The sequence below is a fragment of the Podarcis liolepis genome (assembly GCF_965112155.1).
Source record: "Podarcis liolepis genome assembly, chromosome: 2".
In the NCBI taxonomy this organism is placed as follows: Eukaryota; Metazoa; Chordata; class Lepidosauria; order Squamata; family Lacertidae; genus Podarcis; species Podarcis liolepis.
The window spans coordinates 11557656-11584092 of NC_139555.1; the positions used below are offsets into that span (position 1 = coordinate 11557656).

The 26437-nt window shown below is 47.4% G+C and overlaps 1 protein-coding gene across 12 annotated transcripts in view; it reads left to right on the top strand.

The window, feature by feature from the left end:
* The window catches only part of ZNF385A (zinc finger protein 385A), a 227328-nt gene that overhangs the window by 127385 nt on the left and 73506 nt on the right, over positions 1-26437 (top strand). For 4 of the 12 annotated variants that reach the window (XM_083490276.1, XM_083490269.1, XM_083490277.1 and 1 more), the window contains exon 2: positions 9365-9549. The exons of 1 other annotated variant lie outside the window; for it this stretch is intronic. In XM_083490276.1, coding sequence (XP_083346402.1) covers positions 9365-9549 — 185 coding nt within the window. Of the gene's footprint in view, positions 1-6963; positions 6987-9364; positions 9550-24313; positions 24677-26437 lie in introns of those variants that run through there. 7 more of the 12 variants (XM_083490280.1, XM_083490279.1, XM_083490281.1 and 4 more) reach the window with 5 other exon arrangements.

The window sequence follows — 26437 nt, forward strand, 5'->3', positions numbered from 1 at the left end:
CACCAGTGGTGAGCATTCAATGAGTTCTCATAAATGGTGGCTGAAACAGAGGACAGAGGCTTAGGGGTCCAAAGGTTATTCCAAAGACCAGGACCCACTTCCTGTCCAGTACCTCTCTCCCAAAGGACCGTAAGGCCAGAAAAAGAAGAAAAAGTGGTCTTCAGTAGAATACCAGGCCTCTTCTGCACTCTGGATTGGTAGCAGTGAGAAGTTTGTAAGCTGTATGGGGACTTACGGTAGTTGCTGTTCTGTCAACAGAAGGCTCCTGCAAAAACGAGCTAATTTAGTGAATCCTCAGTCAGTTAGGAGAAGTGCCCCTAAACCTATCTGTAACTTGTTGTGCTGACAAAGGGATAGATCGATGAAAGATGTCCCGCAACTAGTGTGGCAGCCCCACTAATGTGGCAGCATTGTGGCACTCAGAGCACACTTGCTTGATGTGGCAGATGAAATGGGAGCGTGATCACTCTCTGTAATGAAATGGGAGAGTGATCACTCTGTAGAAAGAAAGGGTTCTCATTTCTTGTGCCATTTGTGCCAAACTGAACAATGAAAGAAAGGATTTGTCACTTTCTTCCACATTATCTGGGTGGCTGGTAGGAAAAGAAGTGCCCTAGGACCCTCTTACCTACAGGACTGCCTCTCCTGGTATGCCCCATGGAGGACCTTAAGGTCCATAAATAGCAACACCCTAGTGGTCCCGGGCCGTAAGGAAGTTAGATTAGCCTCAACCAGAGCCAGGGCCTTTTCAACACTGGCTCCGGCCTGGTGGAACGCTCTGCCTCATGAGACCAGGGCCCTGCAGGATCTGATCTCTTTTCCGCAGGGCCTGTAAGACAGAGTTGTTCCGCCTGGCCTTTGGCTTGGAGTCAATTTGATTCCCTCCCCCTCTTTCTTTTTTCCTTTCTCCTCCTGTGGCGAGGTTGCATTTTAATGTTTTAATGTTGTATTTTAATCTAGTTTTTAAGTTGTATTTCAATCAACTTGTTCTTATTATTGGTTGTTAGCCGCCCTGAACCCGGTCTTGGCTGAGGAGGGCGGGGTATAAATAAAATTATTATTATTATTATTATTATTATTATTATGGAGCTGTTGATTGATTCATTGCCTCCAACCCTACCCAAGTTTTAGTCTTGACCCCGAGAGTCCGTAAAAAGAATCTGCCCTAATTGGAAGGCATCAAAATACAGTCTGTCTCTCTCTCACACCCACACTCGCCCCAACTTGAGATTTAGAGTAAGGAAGTTTGGCCAGTCATCTTGACCTCTTGGTTCACAAATTAAAACGGTTTAAAATTAATTGCCGTTGTTTCATAATCCCGTCTGAGATAAAAATTGAGAGGGCTTGGAAGAAAAAAAGAAGTCGTGGGAGGGCTATTATTTTAATAGCAGCAATCCTGCCTAATAAGAATAAATTGAGGGGATGCCAGGATGCCAGGATCATAAGTCATATGTAATACATTGCAAAACAGGTACATAATTCAACCTAAGTCCAGACAAATTCTGTGACATATGAACCACCAGGTATTTCAGGGAAGTCAGACACACCTTGATACCAAAAGCGCCACCTAATAAACAGCCATGTTCTTGGCATCAGCTTCCAAAACGTTGTCTCCAATTTATCAAAATTAACGCCCAGCCCTGTCACAGAGCTAAATTTTCCAGTTTCTCTTGCGGAAGAGGCATTTGGGGATCTGAAAGAAAGTGAGGTTGTCAGCAAGGAGTCTGAGGAGCTGTGAGCGACCTTTATAATCATAACCCTGTATCAATGAGTTCACCTGCAGAGATCCTGCCAGAGCATAAATAAGAAGGAAGACAAGAGAAATCCCTATATAAAGTAAAAGGCAAAGAATCTAAATGATTTGTTCAAACCACAGCTCAGATCTCAAAACTAAAAGGCCCTAGTGTTGTGAACCTCCCTCTTAAGAGAGTGGGGAGTGTTCCACAGGGTTTGCAACTTGCAAAAGTTACAGATTTCGCATGGAGCTGCCGACACTTGCAAATGGGCTTTTGGGGCACCCTCTGTGTGAAAGCTGTAAAGGTTATTCTTCTTTTGGTTATTCTTCCGCACGGGTGTGATCTTCTCTGTGCATCCTCAAGGGATGTCTGCACCCGACACCAGCTGCTGTTCTGGATCTGTTCATACCCTACAACATTTCTCCAATGAAAATAGGGACGTTATATTAAACAGAGAAACTAAAAATTGAAAGACATGCCCATTCCTAGGCCAGTGCCATGTGACAAGGAAAGAGAACATTGTGGACCACTTAAGGTCCAGGCTGCCTTTGGACCAAAGAACTGAGGTCCAGCACCGAGGGCCTTCTGGCGGTTCCCTCGCTGTGAGAAGTGAGGTTACAGGGAACCAGGCAGAGGGCCTTCTTGGTTGTGGCGCCTGCCCTGTGGAACGCCCTCCCAGCAGATGTCAAGACAATAAGCAACTATCTTACTTTTAAAAGATATCTGAAGGCAGCCCTGTTTAGGGAAGTTTTTAATGTTTAATGCTGTATTGTGTTTTTAATATTTGGTTGGAAGCTGCCCAGAGTGGCTGGGGAAATCCAGCCAGATGGGCGGGGTATAAATAGTAATAATAATAATAATAATCATTATCATTATCATTATCATCATCTGGCTGGTGTGCCAGACCTTTAGGGGATGCCACTACACCAAGGCCTACACCAAGGAAGGACTCCCCCCCCCCACCCGCAACACACAAAGTCATCAGCTGTCCCAGAAAGAATGCAATGTACAAAGCAAAGGCATTAAAAACATTTTTTTAAAAAAACTTCCATATATAGTGCTGCCTTTATATGTCTTCTAAAGGTTGTAGAGTTACTTATCTCGGCTTGTGGGGTCACATAACTCCATACCCTCCAACATTTTTCCGATGATAATAGGGATGTCCTAAAGAAACACAATGACAAACCTAGACAGCATCTTAAAAAGCAGAGACATCACCTTGCCAACAAACGTCCGTATAGTAAAAGCTATGGTTTTCCCAGTAGTGATGTATGGAAGTGAGAGCTGGACCATAAAGAAGGCTGATCGCCGAAGAATTGATGCTTTTGAATTATGGAGCTGGAGGAGACTCTTGAGAGTCCCATGGACTGCAAGAAGATCAAACCCATCCATTCTTAAGGAAATCAGCCCTGAGTACTCACTGGAAGGACAGATCCTGAAGCTGAGGCTCCAATATTTTGGCCACCTCATGTGAAGAGAAGATTCCCTGGAAAAGACCCTGATGTTGGGAAAGATGGAGGGCACAAGGAGAAGAGGACGACAGAGGATGAGATGGTTGGACAGTGTTCTCGAAGCTACCAGCATGAGTTTGACCAAACTGCGGTAGGCAGTTGAAGACAGGAGTGCCTGTCCATGGGGTCACAAAGAGTCAGACACGACTAAACGACTAAACAACAACAACAACAAAGAAAAGCATAATAAAAAAATTCCTTCCAATAGCACCTTAAAGACCAACTAAGTTAGTTCTTGGTATGAGCTTTCGTGTGCATGCACACTTCTTCAGATACACTGAAACAGAAGTTGCCAGATCCTTCTATATAGTGAGAAGGTGGGGAGGGGTGTTACTCAGAAGGGTGGTGGGAATGGGAGATAGGCAGATAGCTGGGAGAGCCTGTTGACGACTCTTAACGACTGTAATAGGTCTTACAGGAAAAGGCAAGGGGTGAGAAGGTGAGAAATGGTATAGTCATGTATAGTGAGATAAGAATCCAATGTCTTTGTTCAACCCAGGTTTTTCCATTGTTTTGAGTTTGGTAATGAGTTGTAATTCAGCAGCTTCTCTTTCCAGTCTGTTTCTGAAATTCCTTTGTAGTAAAACAGCTACTTTGAGATCTTGTATAGAATGTCCTGGGAGATTGAAGTGTTCTCCTACTGGTTTCTCTGTTTTGTGATTCTTGATGTCAGATTTATGTCCGTTTATTCTTTGGCGTAAGGTTTGGCCTGTTTGTCCAATATAGAGAGCTGAAGGACACTGTTGGCATTTGATGGCATACACAATGTTAGACGATGAGCAATTAAATAGTCCCGAGATGGTATGTGTGATGTTGTTGGGGCCAGTAATGGTGTTGTCCGGGTGTATGTGGCAGCAAAGTTGGCATCTGGGTTTATTGCAGGCTCTGGTGCCAGTGTCTGTGTTAAGTCTGGTTGTGGTATTATTGTGGGTTAGGAGTTGTTTAAGATTGGGTGGCTGTCTGTAGGCAATGACAGGTCTTCCTCCCAGAGCTTGAGAAAGAGAACTGTCATTGTCCAGGAGAGGTTGTAGATCTCTGATGATGCGTTGTACTGTTTTAACTTGGGAGCTGTATGTGATGACTAGAGGTGTTCTGTTATTTTCTTTTTTGGGTCTGTCTTGCAGCAAGTTCTCTCTGGGTATCAGTCTGGCTCTGTTGATCTGTTGTCTAACTTCATCTGCTGGGTATTTTAGTTCTGAGAAGGTTTGCTGTAGATCTCTTAGGTGAGAGTCTCTGTCTGTAGAGTTGGAACAGATGCGGCTGTAACGTAGTGCCTGGCTGTATACAATGGACTGTTTGGTATGTTTGGGATGGTAGCTGGAGGCATGTAGATATGTTTGTCGGTCAGTTGGTTTGCGGTATAAGGTGGTGTCTATGCGCCCATCCTGTATTTTTATAGTAGTGTCCAAAAAATGTATTTCTTGCATAGATTGATTCATTGTAAGGTTGATTGTGGGGTGAAAATCATTAAATTTCTGGTGAAAGGTGTCCAGGGTCTGTTGACCATGTGTCCAGATGATAAAAATATCATCAATGTATCGCAGGTACAAGAGAGGTTTGAGTGGGTGGGAGTTCAGGAAACGTTGTTCTAAATCTGCCATGAAGATGTTGGCATTGGAAGGAAGGTGCTATTGGAAGGAATTTTTTTATTTTGACTATGGCAGACCAACACGGCTACCTATCTACTAAAGAAAAGCATGACATTCTGGGATCAAATCAGAAACCAGGATGGCATCTGTAAATCTGGAGCTGTCCCTGGGAAATAGGGACATTTGTAGGGTCTACTGATCAGTTGTTGTATGCCTGTGCAGTCCACACATGACAGTTTGCCTTCTTCTCGTTTACTCTGTCTCTGAATGACCAGGACGGGCAGCAAACCAGTTTAGCAGCCCGCTTGCTCTCACACTGTCATTCATAGGCTGTGTAGCACATCAGTGCAGCAGGCGCTGTAAGCCCCCAAGGTGAGGGGAGCAGCTTTGGAGTCAAAGCCACAGCTGTGAAAGTCCAGTAGCAGGAACGATGGAGATTCTCTATGGATTCAGGCCTAACAAATGTCAGTTCTGTTTGTGCTCAGAGCAAGAGAAGCCTCCATTCTGCGTGGCGAATAAGCACATTGATATATCATATGCAAGTTAGGCCTCTCATCCAAAGCAAAGGTTTTTTGTTTCAAATCGATTAACTGTCTGGCTTTTAAGCAATCGGTCAATCAATCACTTGCATTTAAGTTCGTTTTTATACTTGGAAGCCTTTTGAGGCTTTTGAAGGGAGCGTCATAATTTTATGTTACTGTTTTGCTGTGTTCAGCTATCTGCCACTCTTTACAGAGGCCAGAAGGCAAAGCTGGGTGTGAGGACTGGTTTAACATTAAATGTGGAACAGCAAGGATGGTGTCGGCTCTTCTGGATAGAGATGAGCCCTTACGAAAGTGCGTAATGCCAGAGTTTCCTTATTGTCAGCCCCTGTGATCTGGCAATGTGTTGATGGTGGGGACTTTTTACCTGCATGTTAAGCTTGTGGTTGATATAAACACAGCAATTAATCATTTAATACTTGCAGCTGTGCTGCAGCTTCACTTGATTTGCATAAATGTGCTGCATTGGTATATCTTATAACATCTGTACAAGTGTATACCCAGGACTGGGTGTCATACAGACATAAAGTTCTGCATCCAGAGAGGTTGAATTTTGCAACCTGTATATAGTATGCAAGCTTTTGCAGACTGCCTTACTTATTCTGCATTTTATTTTATTCACTACCCTTCATTACGTATTCTGGTTTGTTAGTTATGGGGTGGGGTATGTGGAGGTGGGAACTATGAAGGGCAATGATATCCTGTTATTAAAACTTACTCAGCTACCCCTTTTGCTTCTGAGATTTAGGCTGTGTAAGCCCCACTGGTTTACTTTAAGTAGCCATATACCGGATCACACTGTTAGCAGGCTTCTTGCCATATATACATACATATAATTTAAATATATATTTATATATTTGCAGCCATAAGGACTAGAAACTTGCTTTAAAAAAACGAAACCTGAAATTCTGACAAAGCTTGAATTTTGCAGCTGATGCAGGCTTTAGCACCCCACCCCAGCCCCTCCCCATTTCTCAAATTATTCTCTGGCTCAAATAAGCTCTAACAATCTTAGCCCTCTTGCAATCCCCTTGCACAATACTGTAACGATCCACTTCCTCCTCCATTGTGAGATTGTTCGTGACCTTGCTGTTGGAAACGGCCCAAAAACCACGGACCAGTGAGTGTCTGTGTCTGATTTCTCTCTCTCCTTGCGGCGTCACAGTTGTGTTTTACTTAATGCATCCTGCTGCTTTGCTTCATCACTGAATTAAGCTCTAGGAGGACACATCCAAGCACACCAAGGCTTTGGGGAAATAGAAAATGGTCCCTTGTGACTTTGTAGGGGTCCTTATCAGTATAAATACGTTGCAGAGGGCGCCCAGCAAATCGCAATGGATGTGCAACGCCTTGTACAAGTTTGGGGATTTGCCTACAGGGGCTGTGAAGAGCGCTGGCAAAACTGACCAATTCCTCTTCTGCTCGCCTCAAGACCCCTTTCCAATTTCACCTCCACAGTGAAAAGGCATCTCCCAGCTTAGTGCAGAGCGGGGAGCGAAAGAATGCCAGTTTCGCTGTTGCTCTTTTCCGCCTTTGCAGTGGCGACTAGATGATGTGCAATTACCACTGAACTTTCCACGACTGACGGCTGGCTGCACAAATGGTTATGTAAGCAATCGAGGAGGGAGAGAGAAACAGCTTTTTTTCTTTGTTTTTTGGCGGTGTGATTGTGGTGGTGGAGGGAATATGCATGCCCATGCAGAAGCCTTTTTTGGGGGGAAACTCCACAGATGTCAGACACTTTTCAGTGTTTCCATTGGCTATCTGGCTCTAGGTGGGCTGGACCAGTTCAAAACATCCCTAACTGTATAGTTTGCTGCTGCGCTCCAAGTTTGTGCTGCAGATTTGCACCCTGTCGTGTAAAGTTGCAAGGTAAGTTTATGGCACCCAAGCCAACCTGTTTGCCATGTGCAAGGACTTATCAGTCATAGCCCCAAGACTCACTGCGCTGGGGAGCATGGCTGAGTGTGCTTGCTAAAAGAATCCCTAGAACAGAGATAGCAAACCTTTCAGGCTCTTGATGTTGCTGGACATCATTTCCCATCTTCTCTGACAACTGGCCATGCATGCTTCTTGGGTCTGATGGGAACTGGAAACCCAACAACAACTAGAGGGCCATAGTTTCCTTTTTAATTCAATTATTTTTGCAACTTTCAAAAGTTTAACATATACACTCCAATACATAATAATTTTGTGTTTTGTTCTGTTGACTTCCCACCCTGTTTTCCATGGTGTTTTTATTTCTCCCCCTCTGCTGCACCCTAGTAAAGGTAAAGGGTAAAGGGACCCCTGACGATTAGGTCCAGTCGTGTCCGACTCTGGGGTTGCGGTGCTCATCTTGCTTTATTGGCCGGCGTACAGCTTCCGGGTCATGTGGCCAGCATGACTAAGCCGCTTCTGGAGAACCAGAGCAGCGCACGGAAACGCCGTTTACCTTCCCGCCGGAGCGGTACCATTTATCTACTTGCACTTTGACGTGCTTTTGAACTGCTAGGTTGGCAGGAGCAGGGACCGAGCAACGGGAGCTCACTCCGTCGTGGGGATTCGAACCGCCGTCCTTCTGACTGGCAAGTCCTAGGCCCTATACCATAACAACAATACAATACTCTCTCATTCCTTCTGTTGCTCATAGTTCAAATCCTGCTCGCGAGTTCATCATGCTAGAGTATTTCTTTAACTAATCCGAATAGGGCTTCAATTCTGCCACAGAACAGTCATTAGGTTCTCTTATTTTGGCTGTTCTGGGATATCTTTCATGTCAATTTCTATAAGCCTTGGCCAGCAAGTTGGCAATGAATATCTTGACTGTTCTAGGCAAATGCAGGGTTTGATTCCTGGGATCCACTTGCCACCCACAAGAGTAACCCGCTTGTATTTCTGGAACCTACTTTTGCTTGTGACAGTAGCGGTTGACAGGTACAACCAGCTAGCATGCCACAGGACACCGGCGCCTAGGCCTAATTTATCAGGTGTGCAAACCTGCAAACTCAACTCTCTCCTTTATGCTGCTGGTTTCCGTCGACAGATATGTGCATGAAACACATAGCTAGCACGTGTGTGCTCAGTTCAGCATGCTGTAATGTAGTGAACAGTATGTTGGACACCATTGGGTAGACCCAGGGTTTAAATAGTATGAAGTCCACTTGGGTATTTCTCTCTGAGTGCTTTCCCACAGCAATTTATTGTGGACTTGGTGCTGATTGGGCAGGCAAGTTCTGCGCAGTGTCCACACACAACCTCGCCCTTGTCAAAATGCCATCCTATATTTTACCCGTTTAATCTGGAGCTGCTGTTTAGACAGGATTTGTGTGTTTATGTGCTGAATATGAGCAGCACCGAGTCCACAGTAAACTGGCATGTGGAAGCCCCCCCTGTCTTGACATAACCTACTTTGCAAGATTGTGATGCGTGAGAATAAAATGGGCCAATCTCATCTATGCTGCAAAGGAACATAAAAAAAAACCTCCCACCAAAACCCTTCAAAATCTGTGTTTAACTTGAAAAGATTTCTTTAGTCCAAACCCACTCCCCAAATTAAAAATACTGTTGGATTCAAGCTCGGATCTGAAACGCATAGTCTGAGATGAGTTTTCTGCAGATTTGAAATGTGAGGCCCTGTCTGGGAATTTGGATGTTTTTAAGTTTGAGATATTGATATGTGCAACAACCAGTTATTGTGTTCTTTGGAAATGTCCAGCGTTGCTGATAATAGCTTGATTTAAATCTTCAACCATTCATTTTTGCTCTTGTTCACCCGAAGCTTTCATTTGCATTCCTTGCTGCTGCTTTCATGGATTGTTGTTACTGCATTTTTTTTATATACTCCGCAAGTCTCTTTGAGAAAGTCCTTTTTGTTTGTAAAATTTGTGCAAGTTTAAAATCATTTGGTCCTAGCCTCTTTTCCTCTGCCCTTTGCCCTGACCCTCTGCATCGCCCACATCACAGGGCAAACTGTTGATGCTTCCCCCTTGTCTCTCCTTGCCTAGGCAGCCTGAGCCGGGCGGGCCCAATCCCGGCCATCCTGCGCCCACCAACTGCCATGATGCAGCAACCCCTGGATCTCAAGCCCTTCCTGTCGTTCCCTATGGAGGCGCAGCCGGCCGTGGGCCTCTTCGCGGGTTTCAACACGGTAAGGCCGTGGCTGCTTCCGGCCCAGGAGGTACAGGCTCGGGTAGGACTGTTTGTATAACTCCTCCTACTTTCCTTCTTCTCTTCCTCTGCCCCCACCAGAGAAAGGGGCTTTGACCTGGACACCTGGCCCCTGGGAATGCCAGGTGAGGCACCCAGGGCTCACAGATGAGGGTGTGGGAGGGGTTATGTTAGCCCTGGAGACAAGTGGTGGCTGGGGCCCGTTTGCGACTGGTAGGGTGGAAGGCAGGGAGATCAACAGTAGGTGGCGCCAGAGAGCTCATGGTAGGTTGTATCATAGAGTTGAAGGGACCCTGAGGGTCATCTACTCCAAACCCTGCAATGCAGGAATATGCACCTCGGCCCAGTATACCTGAACGGCCTCGGCCCAGTATACCTGAAGGAGTGTCTCCACCTCCATCATTCTGCCTGGACGCTGAGGTCCAGCGCTGAGGGCCTTCTGGCGGTTCCCTCATTGCGAAAAGCAAAGCTACAGGGAACCAGGCAGAGGGCCTTTTCGGTAATGGCACCTGCCCTGTGGAACGCCCTTCTAGCAGATGTCAAAGAGATAAATAACTACCTAACATTTAGAAGACATGTGAAGGCAGCCCTGTTCAGGGAAGTTTTCAATGTGTGATATTTTAATGTATTTTAAATCTTTGTTGGAAGCTGCCCAGAGTGGCTGGGGAAACCCAGCCAGTTGGGCGGGGTACAAATAATAAATTATTATTATTATTATTATTATTATTATTATTATTATTAATTACCTGTCCCATACGGGGATCGAAGCTGCAACCTTAGCTTTATCAGCACCATGTTCTGAAGGCAGTCACGTGGGGGCTGGCTGGGGGCCACGCTGGGGTTGGTGGGCGAGCTGAATGGATCAGCCTCCAGGGGAGATCTGAACGCAGACCCCGGCCAGGGAAGCTAGCTATGCCTGCTTTCAGCACACGCTTCAAATGGCTCGCTTAAGGAGGCTGCAGCACCACATCTTAAATCACAAGAGATCTCAAATCATAGAGCTGCACTGTTGGAAGGGGCCACAAGGGTCATCTAGTCCGAACTGCGGCAGGGCAGGAATATTTTGCCCAACATGGGGCTCCCACCTATGACCCTGAGATTAACTATCATGCTTCTGCCGGTGTGGGGGGGAGGACAACTGGCTTGTCAAGTGTTTACATGCACTCCAAAGCATCTTGCCACTCAGTCAATGGTTTCCTTCCTTTGCCCACTCACTGCTGCAGCAGAAAAATGGATAGGCTTCAGCAAGTTGTTGGGAGTCAGGTTCTGTAGGGAAACTGGGACTCACTAGCCTTGCTTGGGAGTTTCGCTGGCTTTGGAAGTTTGCTAGTTTTTCAGTCTGTCTTGTCGGGCTAGTAAAAAATAATAATACAGTGGTACCTCGGTTTACGAACTTAATCCGTTCCAGAAGTCCGTTCTTAGACCAAAACCATTCTTAAACTGAGGCGCACTTTCCCTAATGAGTCCTCCCGCCGCCGGTGCCCTTCCACCGTTCAGATTTCATTCTTAGACTGAGGTAAAGTTCTCAAACCAGGACACTATTTCCGGTTTTGCGGAGTTTGTGAACCAAATCGTTCTTAGACCGGACTGTTCTTAAACTGAGGTACCACTGTAATGGCAGGTTGGTACCACAAATAGGTGGTGAAGAAGAAGAAGAGTTTGGATTTGATATCCCGCTTTATCACTACCCGAAGGAGTCTCAAAGCGGCTAACATTCTCCTTTCCCTTTCTCCCCCACAACAAACACTCTGTGAGGTGTGTGGGGCTGAGAGACTTCAAAGAAGTGTGACTAGCCCAAGGTCACCCAGCAGCTGCATGTGGAGGAGCGGGGAAGCAAACACGGTTCCCCAGATTACGAGTCCACCGCTCTGAACCACTACACCACACTGGCTCTCATGAAGGAACATAGCCTTTAATGTATGTGGGTTGAGGAGATCAGATCCACCGCATGTGTGGTGCATCATAGAACTGTAGAGCTGGAAGGGAGCCTAAGGGAATCTTTTGCCCACCAGACCACCTCAACTTGTACGCCAGGAATGGGGAAGCTGTTTCCCCACCACCACCAGATGTTGCTGGACTACAACTCCCATCATCTCTGACCATTGGCCATTGGCTGGGGCTGATGGAAGGCCACCGGTTCCTCGTCCCTGCTGTACACCTTTGAGGGCAGCCTCCTCTTCACTGCATGTGTGCCTGGCCTTTAAGATACGAAGTACCATGTGTGCATGCCTGGTAACGATTTGCCGCCTTGTGGAGAGTTCTCATCTCCATCTCGGGGGACAGCTGGAGATCAGTGATTGTGCTCAGGTCATTGGTTAGGAACCAAGACATGTGTATGTGTTAAAGAGCAGTAATTGGGCTCTTTTACAGTGACTCCATTCCCATTCCTACACAGAGGGAGGCAGGTATTCTCAGCTGGTGATGGTGTGTTTAGTCATTTGGTCTCTTTGCCTATGTTGGAGCGACCTCTGCTGGAGAAAGAGAGAGAGAGAGAGAGAGAGAGAGAGAGAGAGAGAGAGAGAGAGAGAGACAGACGAGAAGCTGTACTGGCTACTGGCTCCCTAAAGGCTATTTTTCTTTTTAATGGAATAAGCTTTCTTGGACTACAATCCACTTAATCAGATGCATGAAGTGTTATTCCGAGCTGCAGGAATATGGGTGTGTATAATTGTAATCAGTGCGGTCAGAAGGAAAGGAAGTGCAGCAGAGGGTACAGATGGTGATGATTATATCCTTAATAGTGGCACAAAACAATAGTTCACAAAACAAACAGGCAGGCACAGATGTGACGATAGCACAGACATCCTGGCATTGGTAAGCCAATTAACGTAAGCAGTGTGATTGTGCTGATTCAATCCGCTAGCGGTAGCACGGAATCTCTTGAGGAATTACAATTCAGCAGTTTCATGCTGCAGTCTTCCTTTGAAGGTCCTTTGTCCCAGTATGGCCCCCTTATGGTCAGATACAGAGTGGCCTGGGAAGTTGAAATATTCCTCCACTGGTTTCTCAATATTGCCATTTAAACTTTTGCATAGAAATGGGCCTGTAGAAGGACTTTGTTGGCAGATGACGACATATATCTTGTTGAAAGATGTGCAGACAAATGAACTCCTGGTGTTGCAGATGACATTGCTGAGTCCTATAATAGCGCTGGTAGAGAAGACATGGGAGCAGTGTTCGATCTGGGTCATACACATAGCTGCAATTTAGAATTACCGGTACCCTGAATTTGTTTGTCTTTGAAGGTGCCACAAACCTTTAGGTGGTTTTAGCTACAAGAACCTGGCACTGCTGCCCCTCTGAAAGCTGTACTGCATGATTGCAGTGAAGGCAAGAGAGCAGGGGTAGGCAAACTAAGGCCCAGGGGCCAGATCCAGCCCAATCGCCGTCTAAATCCGGCCCATGGACGGTCCGGGAATCAGCGTGTTTTTACATGAGTAAAATGTGTCCTTTTATTTAAAATGCATCTCTGGGTTATTTATGGGGCACAGGAATTTGTTCATTATTATTTTTTTCAAAATATAGCCCGGCCCCACACAAGGTCTGAGGGACAGTAGACCGACCCCCTGCTGAAAAAGTTTGCTGACCCCTGCTTTAGAGTGACTTGAGGGTTTATTTCGATCCCATCTACCTTCCTTCCAAAATCACATCTGGATAGAGTTAGAAATAGAGACAGCGATAGATTGAGAGAGAGAGATTAGGTCTGCAACCTGTAATCAGCAGGCTGAAACCCTGCTAGACTATACCTAAAGCTTTAATTCCAGGAAGCACTGGCAGAGGGAGCAAGGTCTGCAGCAGAGAAGCAGCAGGTGGGCTATTAACCCTTTTCTTGGTTGACATTCCCCCCTTCTCCCCCCTCCAAACCCCTTCTAGAATGCACATTTGCTACATTGCAAGGAAAAGTGTTTTGAATTGGGTAAAGGGTTAAACTGCCACACCTGCTGCTTCTCCCACTGCAGATTGCGCTCACTGTTCTGCAGCTCTTCAGCAACCTGGTTTAGGAGCTGGGGGTCTAGTTCAGCCTTTTATGTATTAAAAGTACAAGAATAAGGAAGAAGTGGGTTTCCTTCCTGTGTTGCCAGGCAGCTGCCTGCAGGGGGAGCCACAGCCCTTGTATGTCCCTGCTGGGATGGTGGGTGCTCTCCAGACATATCTGTCTGGAATGGCGGATGTCCAGGCAGCAATGACTTTATACTTGGGAAATGAGAAGCAACAGGAGGGCCATCTGTCCCAGGCTGAGTCCCCCTTAGAGAGACAGGACCCCGCTGTGCAGGGCAGCAAATTCTCTTGCAGCAGTATCAGCAAATAGAGTTGCTTAGCTCTGCAACGTGGAGAAGGTAAACTTTTTAACGAATTCTCTTCCACACCTGCCACTCAGGGAGTGCCCTCCGCACATAGTCGGACTCCAGTTCCCATGAGCCTTGGCCAGTATGGCCAGTGGCCAGGGATGATGAGAGCTGTAGTCCTGGAGGACTCCCCTGATTGTCTTTACCTTCACAATAACCTTGAGAGGTAAGTCAGGTTGAGGATGCTGCTTTGTGTTCTGCACGGATTGGAACCCAGGATCTCCCAGTTGCAAACTGAGCTCCCCCACCCCCATCAAGGAAACTCCAAACAATCCCACGAAACACATTCTCCACATCGTTACTCTTGTCACTTTGCTGAGATGGATTGTTGACGGTTTATTTTTCGACTTTATTTGCTTTCGTTTGTGAACTGCTTCCCATCAAATATCTCAAAGCGATTTCACAAAGGAATCATTCTAATCCTTTTTATGCTTCTGCCTCTCCCACTAGAGAGGTTTTCAACTACCTCGTTCTGCTCGCAGAAGCCTACATCAGGACTCCCGCTAGCACAGCGGGGTTTGCCCCTCTTCCCGCTGTGTCCTCCAAATCCATTCAGGAGGGTTAGGAAATCCCTCAGAACAGGGTGCAGGCGCAGGGGAGGAGAGGAGCGGGGAGATAGTTATAAAGTCATAAGATTCAAAGAATCATAGAGTTGGAAGGGACTGCAAGGACCGTCTAGTCCAGGAGTCTGCAACCCGTGGCTCCGGAGCCGCATGTGGCTCTTTTACACCTTTGCCGCGGCTCCGGGGTGGATACTAGCGAGGGGAGGAGGCGCATTGTGCGCCCCGACACTCCCCACTGTGGCGGGCGCTGTACTGGCTGTGACGTCGCATGGGGGCAGTGCGTGCATTAGTCACGCACCGTCCCGACGTCACCTTCCCGCCCACCCGCTACATTGTAAGGGGCATGTACGCTGGTCACTGCATTGAAAGGGGGCATGTACGCTGGTCACTGTTTTGAAGGGGAGTGAAGAACACACACACACAAAAAGGTAACTTGTTAATTTAACGTTTATTTCTATGAGGAGGAGTAATTCTGAGGGGTCAAACAAAGAAATAATAAAAAAGTGACAAAAAAGTTATTTTTATAATGACGAGTTTTGCGGCTCCCAGGTGTTTTTTTCTTCGGAAACGGGTCCAAGTGGCTCTTTTTGTCTTAAAGGTTGCAGACCCCTGGTCTAGTCCAACCCTCTTCATTGCAGGAATCCTGCCCCAGGCCTGGACTCGAACCACCAACCTTCTGGTTAACAGTCAGGTGCACTGACCCATTGTGCCACCTGGAGAGTAAGCTTGCATCGGACAAGCAGAAAAGCTTGCGCTGATAGAACAATCTCCTTAGTGCTACATGGAATTCTCCCCCATTATTTCCAGCCAGGTTTTACTGTACTTCAGCTAGCATGATGGGTTGTTGGTTTTTTTTGGGTGGGGGGACTAAAACTTCAAACCGGAATGTGGGAACCCACCTTTCGAAATCCAGATTTGACCATTTGGCCTGGCTTTAAATGTGTGGGATAACATTCCTACTTACAATCTTGCTTTCCCTTTCAAACATTGATCATCACCATCGCCTTCCCCTACAGCAAGTTGATGATGCCACAGAAAATCTGCAGAAAGCTAGCCTGTCTCTGCCTATCCCAAACCATCTAGGTAAGGTAAAGGGACCCCTGACCATTAGGTCCAGGCGTGACCGACTCTGGGGTTGCGCCGCTCATCTCGCTTTATTGGCCGAGGGAGCCGGCGTACATGTGGCCAGCATGACTAAGCCGCTTCTGGCGAACCAGAGCAGCGCACGGAAACGCCGTTTACCTTCCCGCCGGAGCAGTACCTATTTATCTACTTGCACTGGCGAACTGCTTTCGAACTGCTAGGCGGGCAGAAGCTGGGACCGAACAACGGGAGCTCACCCCGTCGCGGGGATTCGAACCGCCGACCTTCTGATCGGCAAGTCCTAGGCTCTGTGGTTTAACCCACAGCACCACCCGCGTCCCTTTCCCCCAAAGCACTTGGTTTTAAAGGAATTGAGGCTAAGGGGTAAACTGAATCAGAGCAGCCCCAAAGCTTGCATGATATACAGTGGCCATGTCTTTAAAATTAGATAAGCCATCAAGAACAATATCAAGCGTCTCTGGCCATTCTGTTCTTCTTGAGCTTTGGCCTGTTCTGACATTCTTCCCCCCCCCCCCATCCCTGAGTCCCCAAGGTTTACATTTTCCTCCTTCTTCTGAAGAATCTGGTTGTGATACCCAGATTTCCCAGACCCTTGGTTTTTAATAAATGCTTGCAAGAGAGGATTCTTGCAAGGACCTCTTCCCTTGTCACTTCAGCACTGGGACTGGAAAAGCAGCAGCACTGGTAACTTACACTCCGGATACCTCTATCCTTAAAGGCACAAATGCATGAAATCCAGAAATACAAACCATCGCACATTTGGCCCATGTTGTGTGTCGAGACCCCGCAGGCACCCCCTCGTTGGAAATAACTCACACAAGGACACAGATATTAGGTTTATGTTATTGGGCAAATTTTGGCCACAACTTTAATGAAATTACAGAATGTGAACGGTATTGGCTTAGGCATTGATTGGACCTGACTATATCTGACTCCTGCCCATTGTGCAGGAAGTCCCCAGTAAGGGTAAGCCGCTGGTAGGGGGAGCCCTGTTGATGCGAAGCCGGGCTTCAGACTAGATCAACACCCCCGGATTCCTTTAACGGAATACCCTTAAGCATGGAGGGGCAGGTGATGGCCACACCTCCCCTCCCCCACACAAGGTCAAACAATGCCTAATCGCAACCCTAACAAAATTGTGACGATTGCTACGAGGTAGGCGAAAACCAAGTGGCCAGTGCCAATTTGCCAAGTGGAAAAATTCCTACCAGGCCCCTCGGACAACCAAGGCGACCAACCGAAGTCCATAGCAAGGTCATTGCCTAACCTGCAAAATAGGGAGGGAGGGCGGGTGATTGAGGAAGCGAGCCAAAGAGGAAGTCCTCTGGCTCGCTCCTCCATTTAAACGGCTCCTGCCATGCCCCCACGCAGCCAGCGGATTGGCTGGCCGGGCTCTGACGTGACCGGGATCCCCCAGGCAATGGGGGACAAAGTCCCCGGCCCCCGGTGGGGAGTGGGTGGCCACGCGGTCCACCGCAACTCCTTCCCACTGGGAAGTGGAGCGGATCTGTGCTGTTAAAGGATGGGAACCTTTCCCCCTTTGTATTTAAACCACACATACATTTGGGGCTCCCCATGGCACGGCCATACAGTCCTCCTAAAAATGACCAAGACTTTCACAGGTTTTATAGGGGATGCCACGCTGCACCTGATGCAGAAAACCACACCTGCCTGCTGTTTCCTTTAGTGTGTTAAGTAGGCCACTGAAGACCTCAATTATTAAGAGCCCCACTGATGACTCTTCACTGTGAGAGGTCAGCGGTTAACTCAGGGGTGGAAAAACTTTCCTTTTTTTCCTGTTGAGGCCCACATTCCCTCCAAGGTAATCCTTTGAGGACTGCCGGAGCTCGCGGTGAGCAGCGAAAGAGTCAAACGTGAGTTGGGTGCCCCCCCCTTTGCTTCTCTCGCCACCCCCTTTTGTACTGTTTTATCTCTTGCTAGCTGTCCGCGTGCAGTCGGGTTCAGTGTCATATGAAATTAGGCTGCAAGGCGCCCACCCTGCTGGGTTTCCTGTTTGTCCTGAATTCCTGCCTGAGAATGAAATTGACATGCCTCTCATAACCTCACAGTGAAAATGGCCTGCAATAGATAATATTTTTTGGAATTTATATTGGCTTGATTTTTAAGACATTGCTTGTAAGACCAGCAGTGTTTGAAATTAGCTAGGCGCCAGGTGCGTTTTGCAACTGATGTGGGTCCAATTTTTTTTTTATATATATATATTTTTTATTCAAAATGAAAACAAAACATATTATCCAAGGGTCCAGTTGTGACCACGTGGAGATCTCTAGATGCCAGCCTGGCAACTTGGGAGAACAAAATGTCACTTAGAGAAGGACCTGAAATATTTCCCCTGAAGCTTGAGTTAGTTTTATTCTGGATTGTTTTGTGTGATGTTTTGTAACATTTTGTGTGATGTTTTGTACAATGTGTTGTAAACCACATTGAAATTTGTTCTTTAAAATATACGGTGGTAATAGAAATGGAAATAACAACAACAACAATCGCTTAGGGGGTGGAGAACAGGTGCCATTTGGTGATTAGATTATTTACAGCTACAATAACCTACCATATAAAAATAAATATAAAAATAAATTTATTTATTTATACCCCCGCCCATCTGGCTGAGTTTCCCCAGCCACTCTGGGTGGCTCCCAATCGAGTGTTAAAAACAATACAGCATTAAATATTAAAAACTTCCCTAAACAGGGCTGCCTTCAGATGTATTTTAAAGATAAGATAGCTGCTTATTTCCTTCACATCTGATGGGAGGGCGTTCCACAGGGCGGGCGCCACTACCATAAAATTATGGACTGGTCATTTCTTCGTCAGAGGGCAAATGGGCAAATTTAGCAGGGGATCAAATACTTTCCCCCCTCACTGTTTCTGAGTTTCCAACACTGTGTAACACCCATGTTGGCAAAAGCCAAGGAGCCCTCCTTCATTTTCGCTCTCGTCACTTGCTTCCCCAGGTCAAAATAATCCCAGGTGGAACCCTGTGGGTCAGGCTGCACATGAAGCAAATAATCCACAATCAAGATCTCCCAGAGTGGTGTTTTTATTGTGATTGATATTTAAATGCAACCATGGAGAGATGGGGCATTATGATATTTTTTTGGAGCTGGAGGAGGGGGCAGCACTGTTTTCTTCTTGCCAATTTCCTCCATCTAAATCGCCTCTTCCCTAGCAAAATGCTAATTAGTCCCTGCAAAAGCAGGGAGGGGGGGAGAATCAGATATCATCTAATGGCAGCTTTGGGCTAGGATTTGGGGAGAGGGGGCTGATTGAAGCAGAGATAAAATTTCAAGTGCCTCCCCTCCGCACAGCTGCATTAAGTAAAAATAAACATGACAGAAAATCTAACCATGGATCTTTTCAGTAACATGAAGTTTGGCCCCAAATAACCCTACACTTAAGGTGGGCGGAGATCAGGATGTCCTGGGGCAGCACTAGCCAAAGAATCTTTGGTGCTCTGTTTTAGTGACTTTCCCCCCAGCTTCTTCTATTCCCCGCCCCCTCCGGGGAATATCGTTGCTTTATTCCAGAGAGTACCAGAGCACACAGACTTCGGTACTCTTTGCACAGAAAAACAGACTTTCTCAAAATTGCTCTTGGCTCTCCCCAAAGATGAAACGTTTTTCCAAGATGAATTAACCTTCTGGCCCGTCCAATCTCGCTTCCAAGCTGTCACCATCTCAAAACTCTTCTGTTCTCCCTCCTGCCTTCGTTGCTTCCTTCCTTCTTGCATCCCTTCCTGAAAACAGCTTCCACACTGCCTTTGACCCCTAAGAGCAGTGGTGAAGAAGGATTTTGTTGTCCTTGGACCATGACTCTAATAATCCCTGACCGTTGACGATGCTGGTTGGGGTTGGAAGGTGTTCATTTAGGCCCACAGTTTCTCCACCTCTGCTTCAGAGTCTGGAAGCGGCCTCACCCAGAATTGTTCTCCGCAGGGCAGCAAATACTGTATTTTTCGCTCCATAAGACACACTTTTTCCCTCCTAAAAAGTAAGGGGAAATGTGTGTGCGTCTTATGGAGCGAATGCAGGCTCCATGGCTTCAGCAATAGCAACGCGAAGCCTCCGAAGCGCAGTGGGAGCGCTCCTGCCGCGCTCCGGAGGCTTCGCGTTGCTTTCGCTGAAGCCTGGAGAGTGAGAGGGGTCGGTGCGCGCCGATCCCTCTCACTCTCCTGGCTTTGCTTCGCTGGAGAGGCGCTGCGCAGCTTTCCCTCTCTGCACAGCGCCCCTTCAGCGAAGTGGGAGGAGAAATGGAAGGGGCTCCGTTTCTCCTGCCGCTTCACTGAAGGGGCGCTCCACAGAGAGGGAGAGAAAATTTTTTCTTGTTCTCACCCTCTAAAACAAGGTGCGTCCTATGGTCGGGTGCATCCTATAGAGCGAAAAATATGGTGCCTTATCTTACCACCACCACAACAACAACAACATCAACACCACCACCCTTGAGTTAATGGAGCAGTGGTCTTTGGGAGCCCCCAGTATGTGTGTAAATAGTATGCATGGAAGAGGGGCTACAACAATGCCTCCGCTATGTTCTGTGGATAATTCACTCTTCTTGGGAAGCACATTTCCTGGATTCAACTCCTGACTTTTAAGATGAAACAGATGCTGGCATGAGCAAGGGCTGATATATTAGGGTTGGCACGCTGTTCAGTTGACCAGCCCAGTGTTATCAATATTCTTTGAATACATGATGTTTGCAGAATTGGCCCGCTGTTACGTTGCGTAACGTCTTGAAGGCTGTGTTGAAATGATAATTTCTTTTCTTTTGCTTTGTTTTGTTTTCTTTAATGTGAAACTAGTGTTCCGGGATGAAAGACAAAGAGAAGGTCAATCACATAGCTCACATTTTTATTTTCTTAAAAAACAAACCCTTACCTTAATGCTGTTTAAGTTTTAAAAAATTGCAACGAAACGTTACAAGTTATTACAAGTGCCTGTTGGTGATTAAGCATTAACATTTATTCGAACAAGAACAGTACTTTAAATTCTTGACCATTATTGGACCAGTTGATCTTTCCTGACTGATCAAGTGCCCAGTCCTGAGATTTAATTATATTTTTACCCTGCTTTTCATACCAGATACTGTCTCCCAAAATAGTGCACAGACAGACAGACAGACAGACAGACAGACAGACAGACAGACAGACAGACAGACAGAGAAGCCCTGCCTTCAAGCTTACAAAGTAAAAAATGGCAAGACTAGAACAAACTTGCCTTTATACACATTTGCAGCTCTTCTGGTCTTTCCTTGCTGGTCTTCTTGCTTGGGTAGGAATAGAGGATACTGCTTTATGCAGAGTTAGACCATTGGTCCCTCTCGCTCAGTATTTTCTACACTGACTGACAGCAGTTTTCTGGGGCTTTAGGATGGAGTCCTTATCTGGAGATGCTGGGGTATGGACCTGAGACCTTCAGAATGCAAAGCAGGTGCTCTACCACTAAGCTGTGGTCTTTATCCTCAGATATAGCTCCTTAACTGCCACAGCAGTCCTTGTTCTTTTGGCTCTTGGCAGACGCCAGAGGATGCTCTCTACTCCCAGGGCAACTGGCAATAGATATCTACATGCAACTGGTATTTTTTTAAAAAATAATACATTTTTTTATTAATTTTAGCATACAAATTATAAAACATATACCCCACATATTATAACAAATACATTCTTTTTGGACTTCCATCAGCACCTCCGATGATCTTCCGTCTTAATCACTTTTTATGCATTACTTAATTTTATATTGTCTTTACCTCTCTTAACCTACCATCTTCCCTTCTCCGATTTTACAATATTTCTAGCAATACTCCTCACAGAACTTCTTGCAAACCTACAAACGTCGTTTGTTCATCACAAATACTTTTCATATATATCACAAATTTACTCCAGTCTTCGGTAAATCTCTGGTCCCGTCGGTTTTGGATCCTTCCTGTTAATTTATCTAATTCTGCATACTCCATCAACTTCATTCTCCATTCTTCAGTCGTCGGCAATTCTTCTTGCTTCCATTTCCGTGCTAATAATAATCTAGCTGCTGTTACTGCATATAATTTTTTTTTACATTCTTTTCTATTTATATCACTTCCCACCATTCCCAGTAGAAATGCTTCTGGTTTCTTTGTAAATATATATTTCAATATTTTTTTCAACGCGTTATATATCATCTCCCAGAAACATCTCACCTTTTTGCATTCCCACCACATATCATAGAATGTTTCCTCTTTACATGCAACTGGTAATTAGGTAATCTGCAGGCCTTAAATAAAAAATATTCGTGCAAGTCAGCTCATGGATGGGTAAGCTGTGGCCCTCCAGATGTTTGTTGAACTACAGCTTCCATCACCCCTGGGCGCTGACTGGGTCTGATGGGAGTTGGAGTCCAACAGGTTCCCTGTGCATGTTTTAGACCCATGTTTTTAGACCTGTGTTTCTCAAACTGGAGGGACACGGGTGGCACTGTGGGTTAAGCCACAGAGCCCAGGACTTGCCGATCAGAAGGTCGGCAGTTCAAATCCCCGCGACGGGTGAGCTCCCGTTGCTCGGTCCCTGCTCCTGCCAACCTAGCAGTTCGAAAGCACGTCAAAGTGCAAGTAGATAAATAGGTACCACTCTGGCGGGAAGGTAAACGCCGTTTCCATGCACTGCTCTGGTTCGCCAGAAGCAGCTTAGTCATGCTGGCCACATGACCCGGAAGCTGTACGCTGGCTCCCTTGGCCGATAAAGCAAGATGAGCGCTGCAACCCCAGAGTCGGCCACGACTGGACCTAATGGTCAGGGGTCCCTTTACCTTTACCTTTTTCTCAAACTGGGGATGATGGGAGCTCTAGTCCAACAACAACTGGGGACCCAAGTTTAAGAACCACTGTTTTAGACACTCCAAGGTACCAACAGAGAGGATGGATCTGCCCATTGGCTCCCATTGTCTGCCTTGCACACCGGTCACCTGTGGAGTGAAATTACTTTCATCGATATTTTTATTCCTGGAAGGCTTCAGCGCCTTTAACAGCTGTCTAGAAGGTAGAAATTCTCCAGGTTAATCTCTTCCTGGCATCTATCATAAGGGACAGGATAAGTTTCGCCTGTTTAATTTCTACACACAGAATGCTTATGCTGCTAAAAGGTTTGGGCAGCAGGGAGCGAGGAAGTCGCTCAGTTTGGGAAAGTGTGGCTCTATGGCCCCCACTCACCCAGCCTTCACTTGGGATAAGAAATCCTTTGGGAGCTTTGGATGTTTGTGAAATCCCCGGTAATGAGATATCAGCGAAGGGGGAGGAGCCTGCTGTGCTTATGCAGATCCGATGTGGTGTGGATTAGCTGTTCCATGCGTATTAAGTGTCTCTCCTAGGTGCATGGAAGATAACTCACGAGATTGTTGCTACAGTGCCACATGTCACAAACGTATCTTGTCCCAAGGACTGCAAACATCCTCCCAACATTTCACAGAAAGCGGGGTGGGGGGTGGGGATCTCTCTCTCCCTCCCTCTTTCTGGTGCGCAATGTGCCATCTTCTGACACCAAAGATTGTGGCTGCCCTCTCCTCCTCCACCTCCCTGCCACACTTTTTGGGGTGTATATTCAGTAAGGGACGTGGGTGGTGCTGTGGGTAAAACCTCAGTGCCTAGGACTTGCTGACCGTAAGGTTGGCGGTTTGAATCCCCGCGGCAGGGTGAGCTCCCGTTGTTCGGTCCCAGCTCCTGCCCACCTAGCAGTTCGAAAGCACCCCTAAGTGCAAGTAGATAAATAGGTACCGCGTTTCCGTGTGTGGCACGGGTGCTGGCTCACCAGTGCAGCTTCGTCACGCTGGCCACGTGACCCGGAAGTGTCCTCGGATGGCGCCGGCTCCCGGCCTCTTGAGTGAGATGAGCGCACAACCCTAGAGTCGGTCACGACTGGCCCATACGGGCAGGGGTACCTTTACCTTTACCTTTTTATTCAGTAAGGAGCTGGGTTTCTTCCAGTCACCCTGTTCTGGTTGCACCTGTTGCAGAGCACACATGGCTTGCCCAGCTTTGCATCTGAGTTGACTGCTCCAACAGCTGGTTCCAGTGAAATGATTGGTGCTTGTGCAATGATCCTTTGAAGCCCACCTGCCAATCATATTCAGGTGAAAATGTTTACACTGAAAGGGTTCTCTCTCTCCCTCTCTCTCCCCCTTTTAGGGTTTGAATTGTTTTTGCTTTTTTAAAAGTGATTTGCTAACTCAAGTCACTTAACTCTCCTTGTAGCACAAATACCTTAAGCAGTTTGCCTGCTAAAAGAAAGATGCCCAGTTTCTCTCTCTCTCTCTCTCTCTCTCTCTCTCTCTCTCTCTCTCTCTAATGTGAAATAAAACATATTTTGTTGCACTATTCAAAATATGAGCAAGCCAGGGCTGAACTGATATTACCCTTGCTGGTACCTTTCCCGGGAAAATCAGAGGCTCACTATGTCAGGTTCCTATTGGAAGACCGGACAAACACTAGAACATAGCAGTGGCAAAGTTTTTATCGGTGGTTGCAGGAACCAATGAGCCCTTTATTCTGAACAAAATGCTTGTTTAACCTGGAGGTAGGCTGTCTGAATTGTGTATTGCTTTGTAACGATTTGTTGGGTCTCTGGACTGTAATAAAGGTTGGTGATGATGATATTCTTTAGGATTTTATTAACCCCATTTGATCAGAGCTGCCCCGTGCCCGGGGCGGTCGGAAGTGCACTCTGCACTCTCTTAGAAACACTCCTGTCTTCCATAGCGCTGCAGATAGGGTCCCGGGGCTGAGAGCTTGGTTCAAAGCAGTTCCTGCCTAGTGGAGTTGGAAGAGGAGATCGCTAATAGATCACCTGGCGATTCCGAGGGAAGGAGATTGAGAAGGGGGGAATTACCGAGGGCGCCCCCTTCTAGCGCTGCAGGATTAGCTGGGGCGACGGGGGTCCCATCCATTCTCTCCCCCCCCCCCCGTCGCCCGCCGGCTCTCGGGGCGGCAGGGCTTGTCCGGCCCCGGGGTGGGGGGAGGGAAAGAGGGAGTCCCCTTCGGTCGCTCCTCCCCAGCCGGGGAAGGGAGGCGGGCGCCCGGCTCACACTCTCTCCGCTGGCTGGCGGGATGCGCCGGGGGATTCGGCCGCTGCGGGCAGCGCGCACTGAAGCTGCACGGGGTAAGAGAGGCGCCTGCCCTGATCCGGATTAAGCGGCTGGGGGGCGGTGGGTTGCGGCGCGAGAAATCCGAAGTGCGGGGGAGAGGGGCTTCTAGATGTAGGTAGGTGGCGGCGGGGGCTACGGAATAAGTTACTCCCCCCACTGCGCGCACTCTGGTCCATTCAGCTGCACCGCTTCCCTGGAAATGCAAAAACGCCGCCAGCCTCTGCACTCCGGAGTCGGTTCTCCTCTCCCAGCTTGCGTTCACTCCGTTTCCCCCACCTCTTGCCTCCCGCCGTAGCTTTCCTAGACGGGGAGCAGACTTTGTAAGCAGGGATGCTTTGGAAGAGGGAGAAGCCGCGTCCTAACCCCTCCTCACCATTTAATCACCATCCCTCTGCAGAGCGGGGGGGGGGGGGAGTCTCCATTTTCTCTTGGGATTTCTCCTCCCTCCACAGTCAGGTAAAAGGACTGCCTTGGGGAAAAACCAGGGGGTGCTTTACCCACTAGGTAGCATTGCTTCCTTCTGAGCAGGAAAGGGTCTCCTGGGTAGCTAGTTATCTGTTGAAATCCATTTGACCCAGTTTTGCCACCCCCTGGTTGCTTCATCTAGTCTCAGCCTGGGTTGAAGCACTTGTGGCCCTCCAGATGTGGACCAGTGGCCAGTTTTGCAGTCCAGCAACATTTGGAGAGCCTACTTAGGATCATGGAAGTGTAGAGTTGGAAGGGGTTCTAAGGATCATCTAGTCCAACCCCCCTGCAATGAAGGAATATGTAGCTACCCCACACGGGGATCGAACCTGCAACCTTGGCATTATCAGCACTAGGCTTTAACCAGCTGAGCTAACCAGGTTCCCTGTCCCCTGCCTTCCCAGGGTTTGGGGTTACAGCCCAAGAGCCTCTTGGCCCTCTGTCACAGGATACACTACTGCCCCCCTCTGTAGATAACTGGTAGCAGTCTGGAGTTTCAGCGTTCAAGGGCCCCTCCACATGTCATTTTTATTGTGTGTTCATGATGATCTGTGCTTCTGGCGGTATGGGGCAGTAACACGTCCCACCTCTGTTTTCAATACTGTTTGAGCCTGCAAAGGTTTCAGGGTGGACATGCTGCTCTCTTTCCAATCAGTGCACTTTGTGTAACATCCAGCGGAAACCCTGTAACTTTCTATACCACTAATGATCCGGGTTTCTTTTGTGCCCCCCCCCCCCCCGTTGCACTGCAGTGCAACTGCCGCTCCAGGCAGCAAACACGCAAGAACATTAGGAAAGCATCAGGGAACAACCAATAAAGCAGAATAATTTGTAGGTGGTCCAGTATAAAAACCACCGCTAATATTGCACCAGTGACATAGTTGTGGCATACACCCACAAAAAGTCCTACTAAATCCTGGATAACGTATTTGCAGGGTAGCGGCGGCAGATCTTTTGAAACAGGGAGGATAGTAGCAGCCGCACGTCTCTGAGTTTGACTCTGACTCCAGTCAAAGCATTCGGGCTGTGGGTTCTCTTGTGAATTATCTCTCCTTATCCCTCAGCTGCAGTATTTTGTGCCTGGCTTCCAAAGCAAAACAGGTGCCTTTATGCTGAATCCTAGTCATGGCCTGACTGTGCCAAACAGCCAGTAATCAAAATGTTGTGCTGTACTCAGAACACGTGCAGATTCTAGGTTACAACCTCCATGATCCAACTTAGGCTGTTTACGCTCTCCTGTTCCCTCTCCAACCCGAGCTCTCCCACAGCTTGTTTGGGAAGCAGCCTCTGCAGGACATTAGCCACAATCC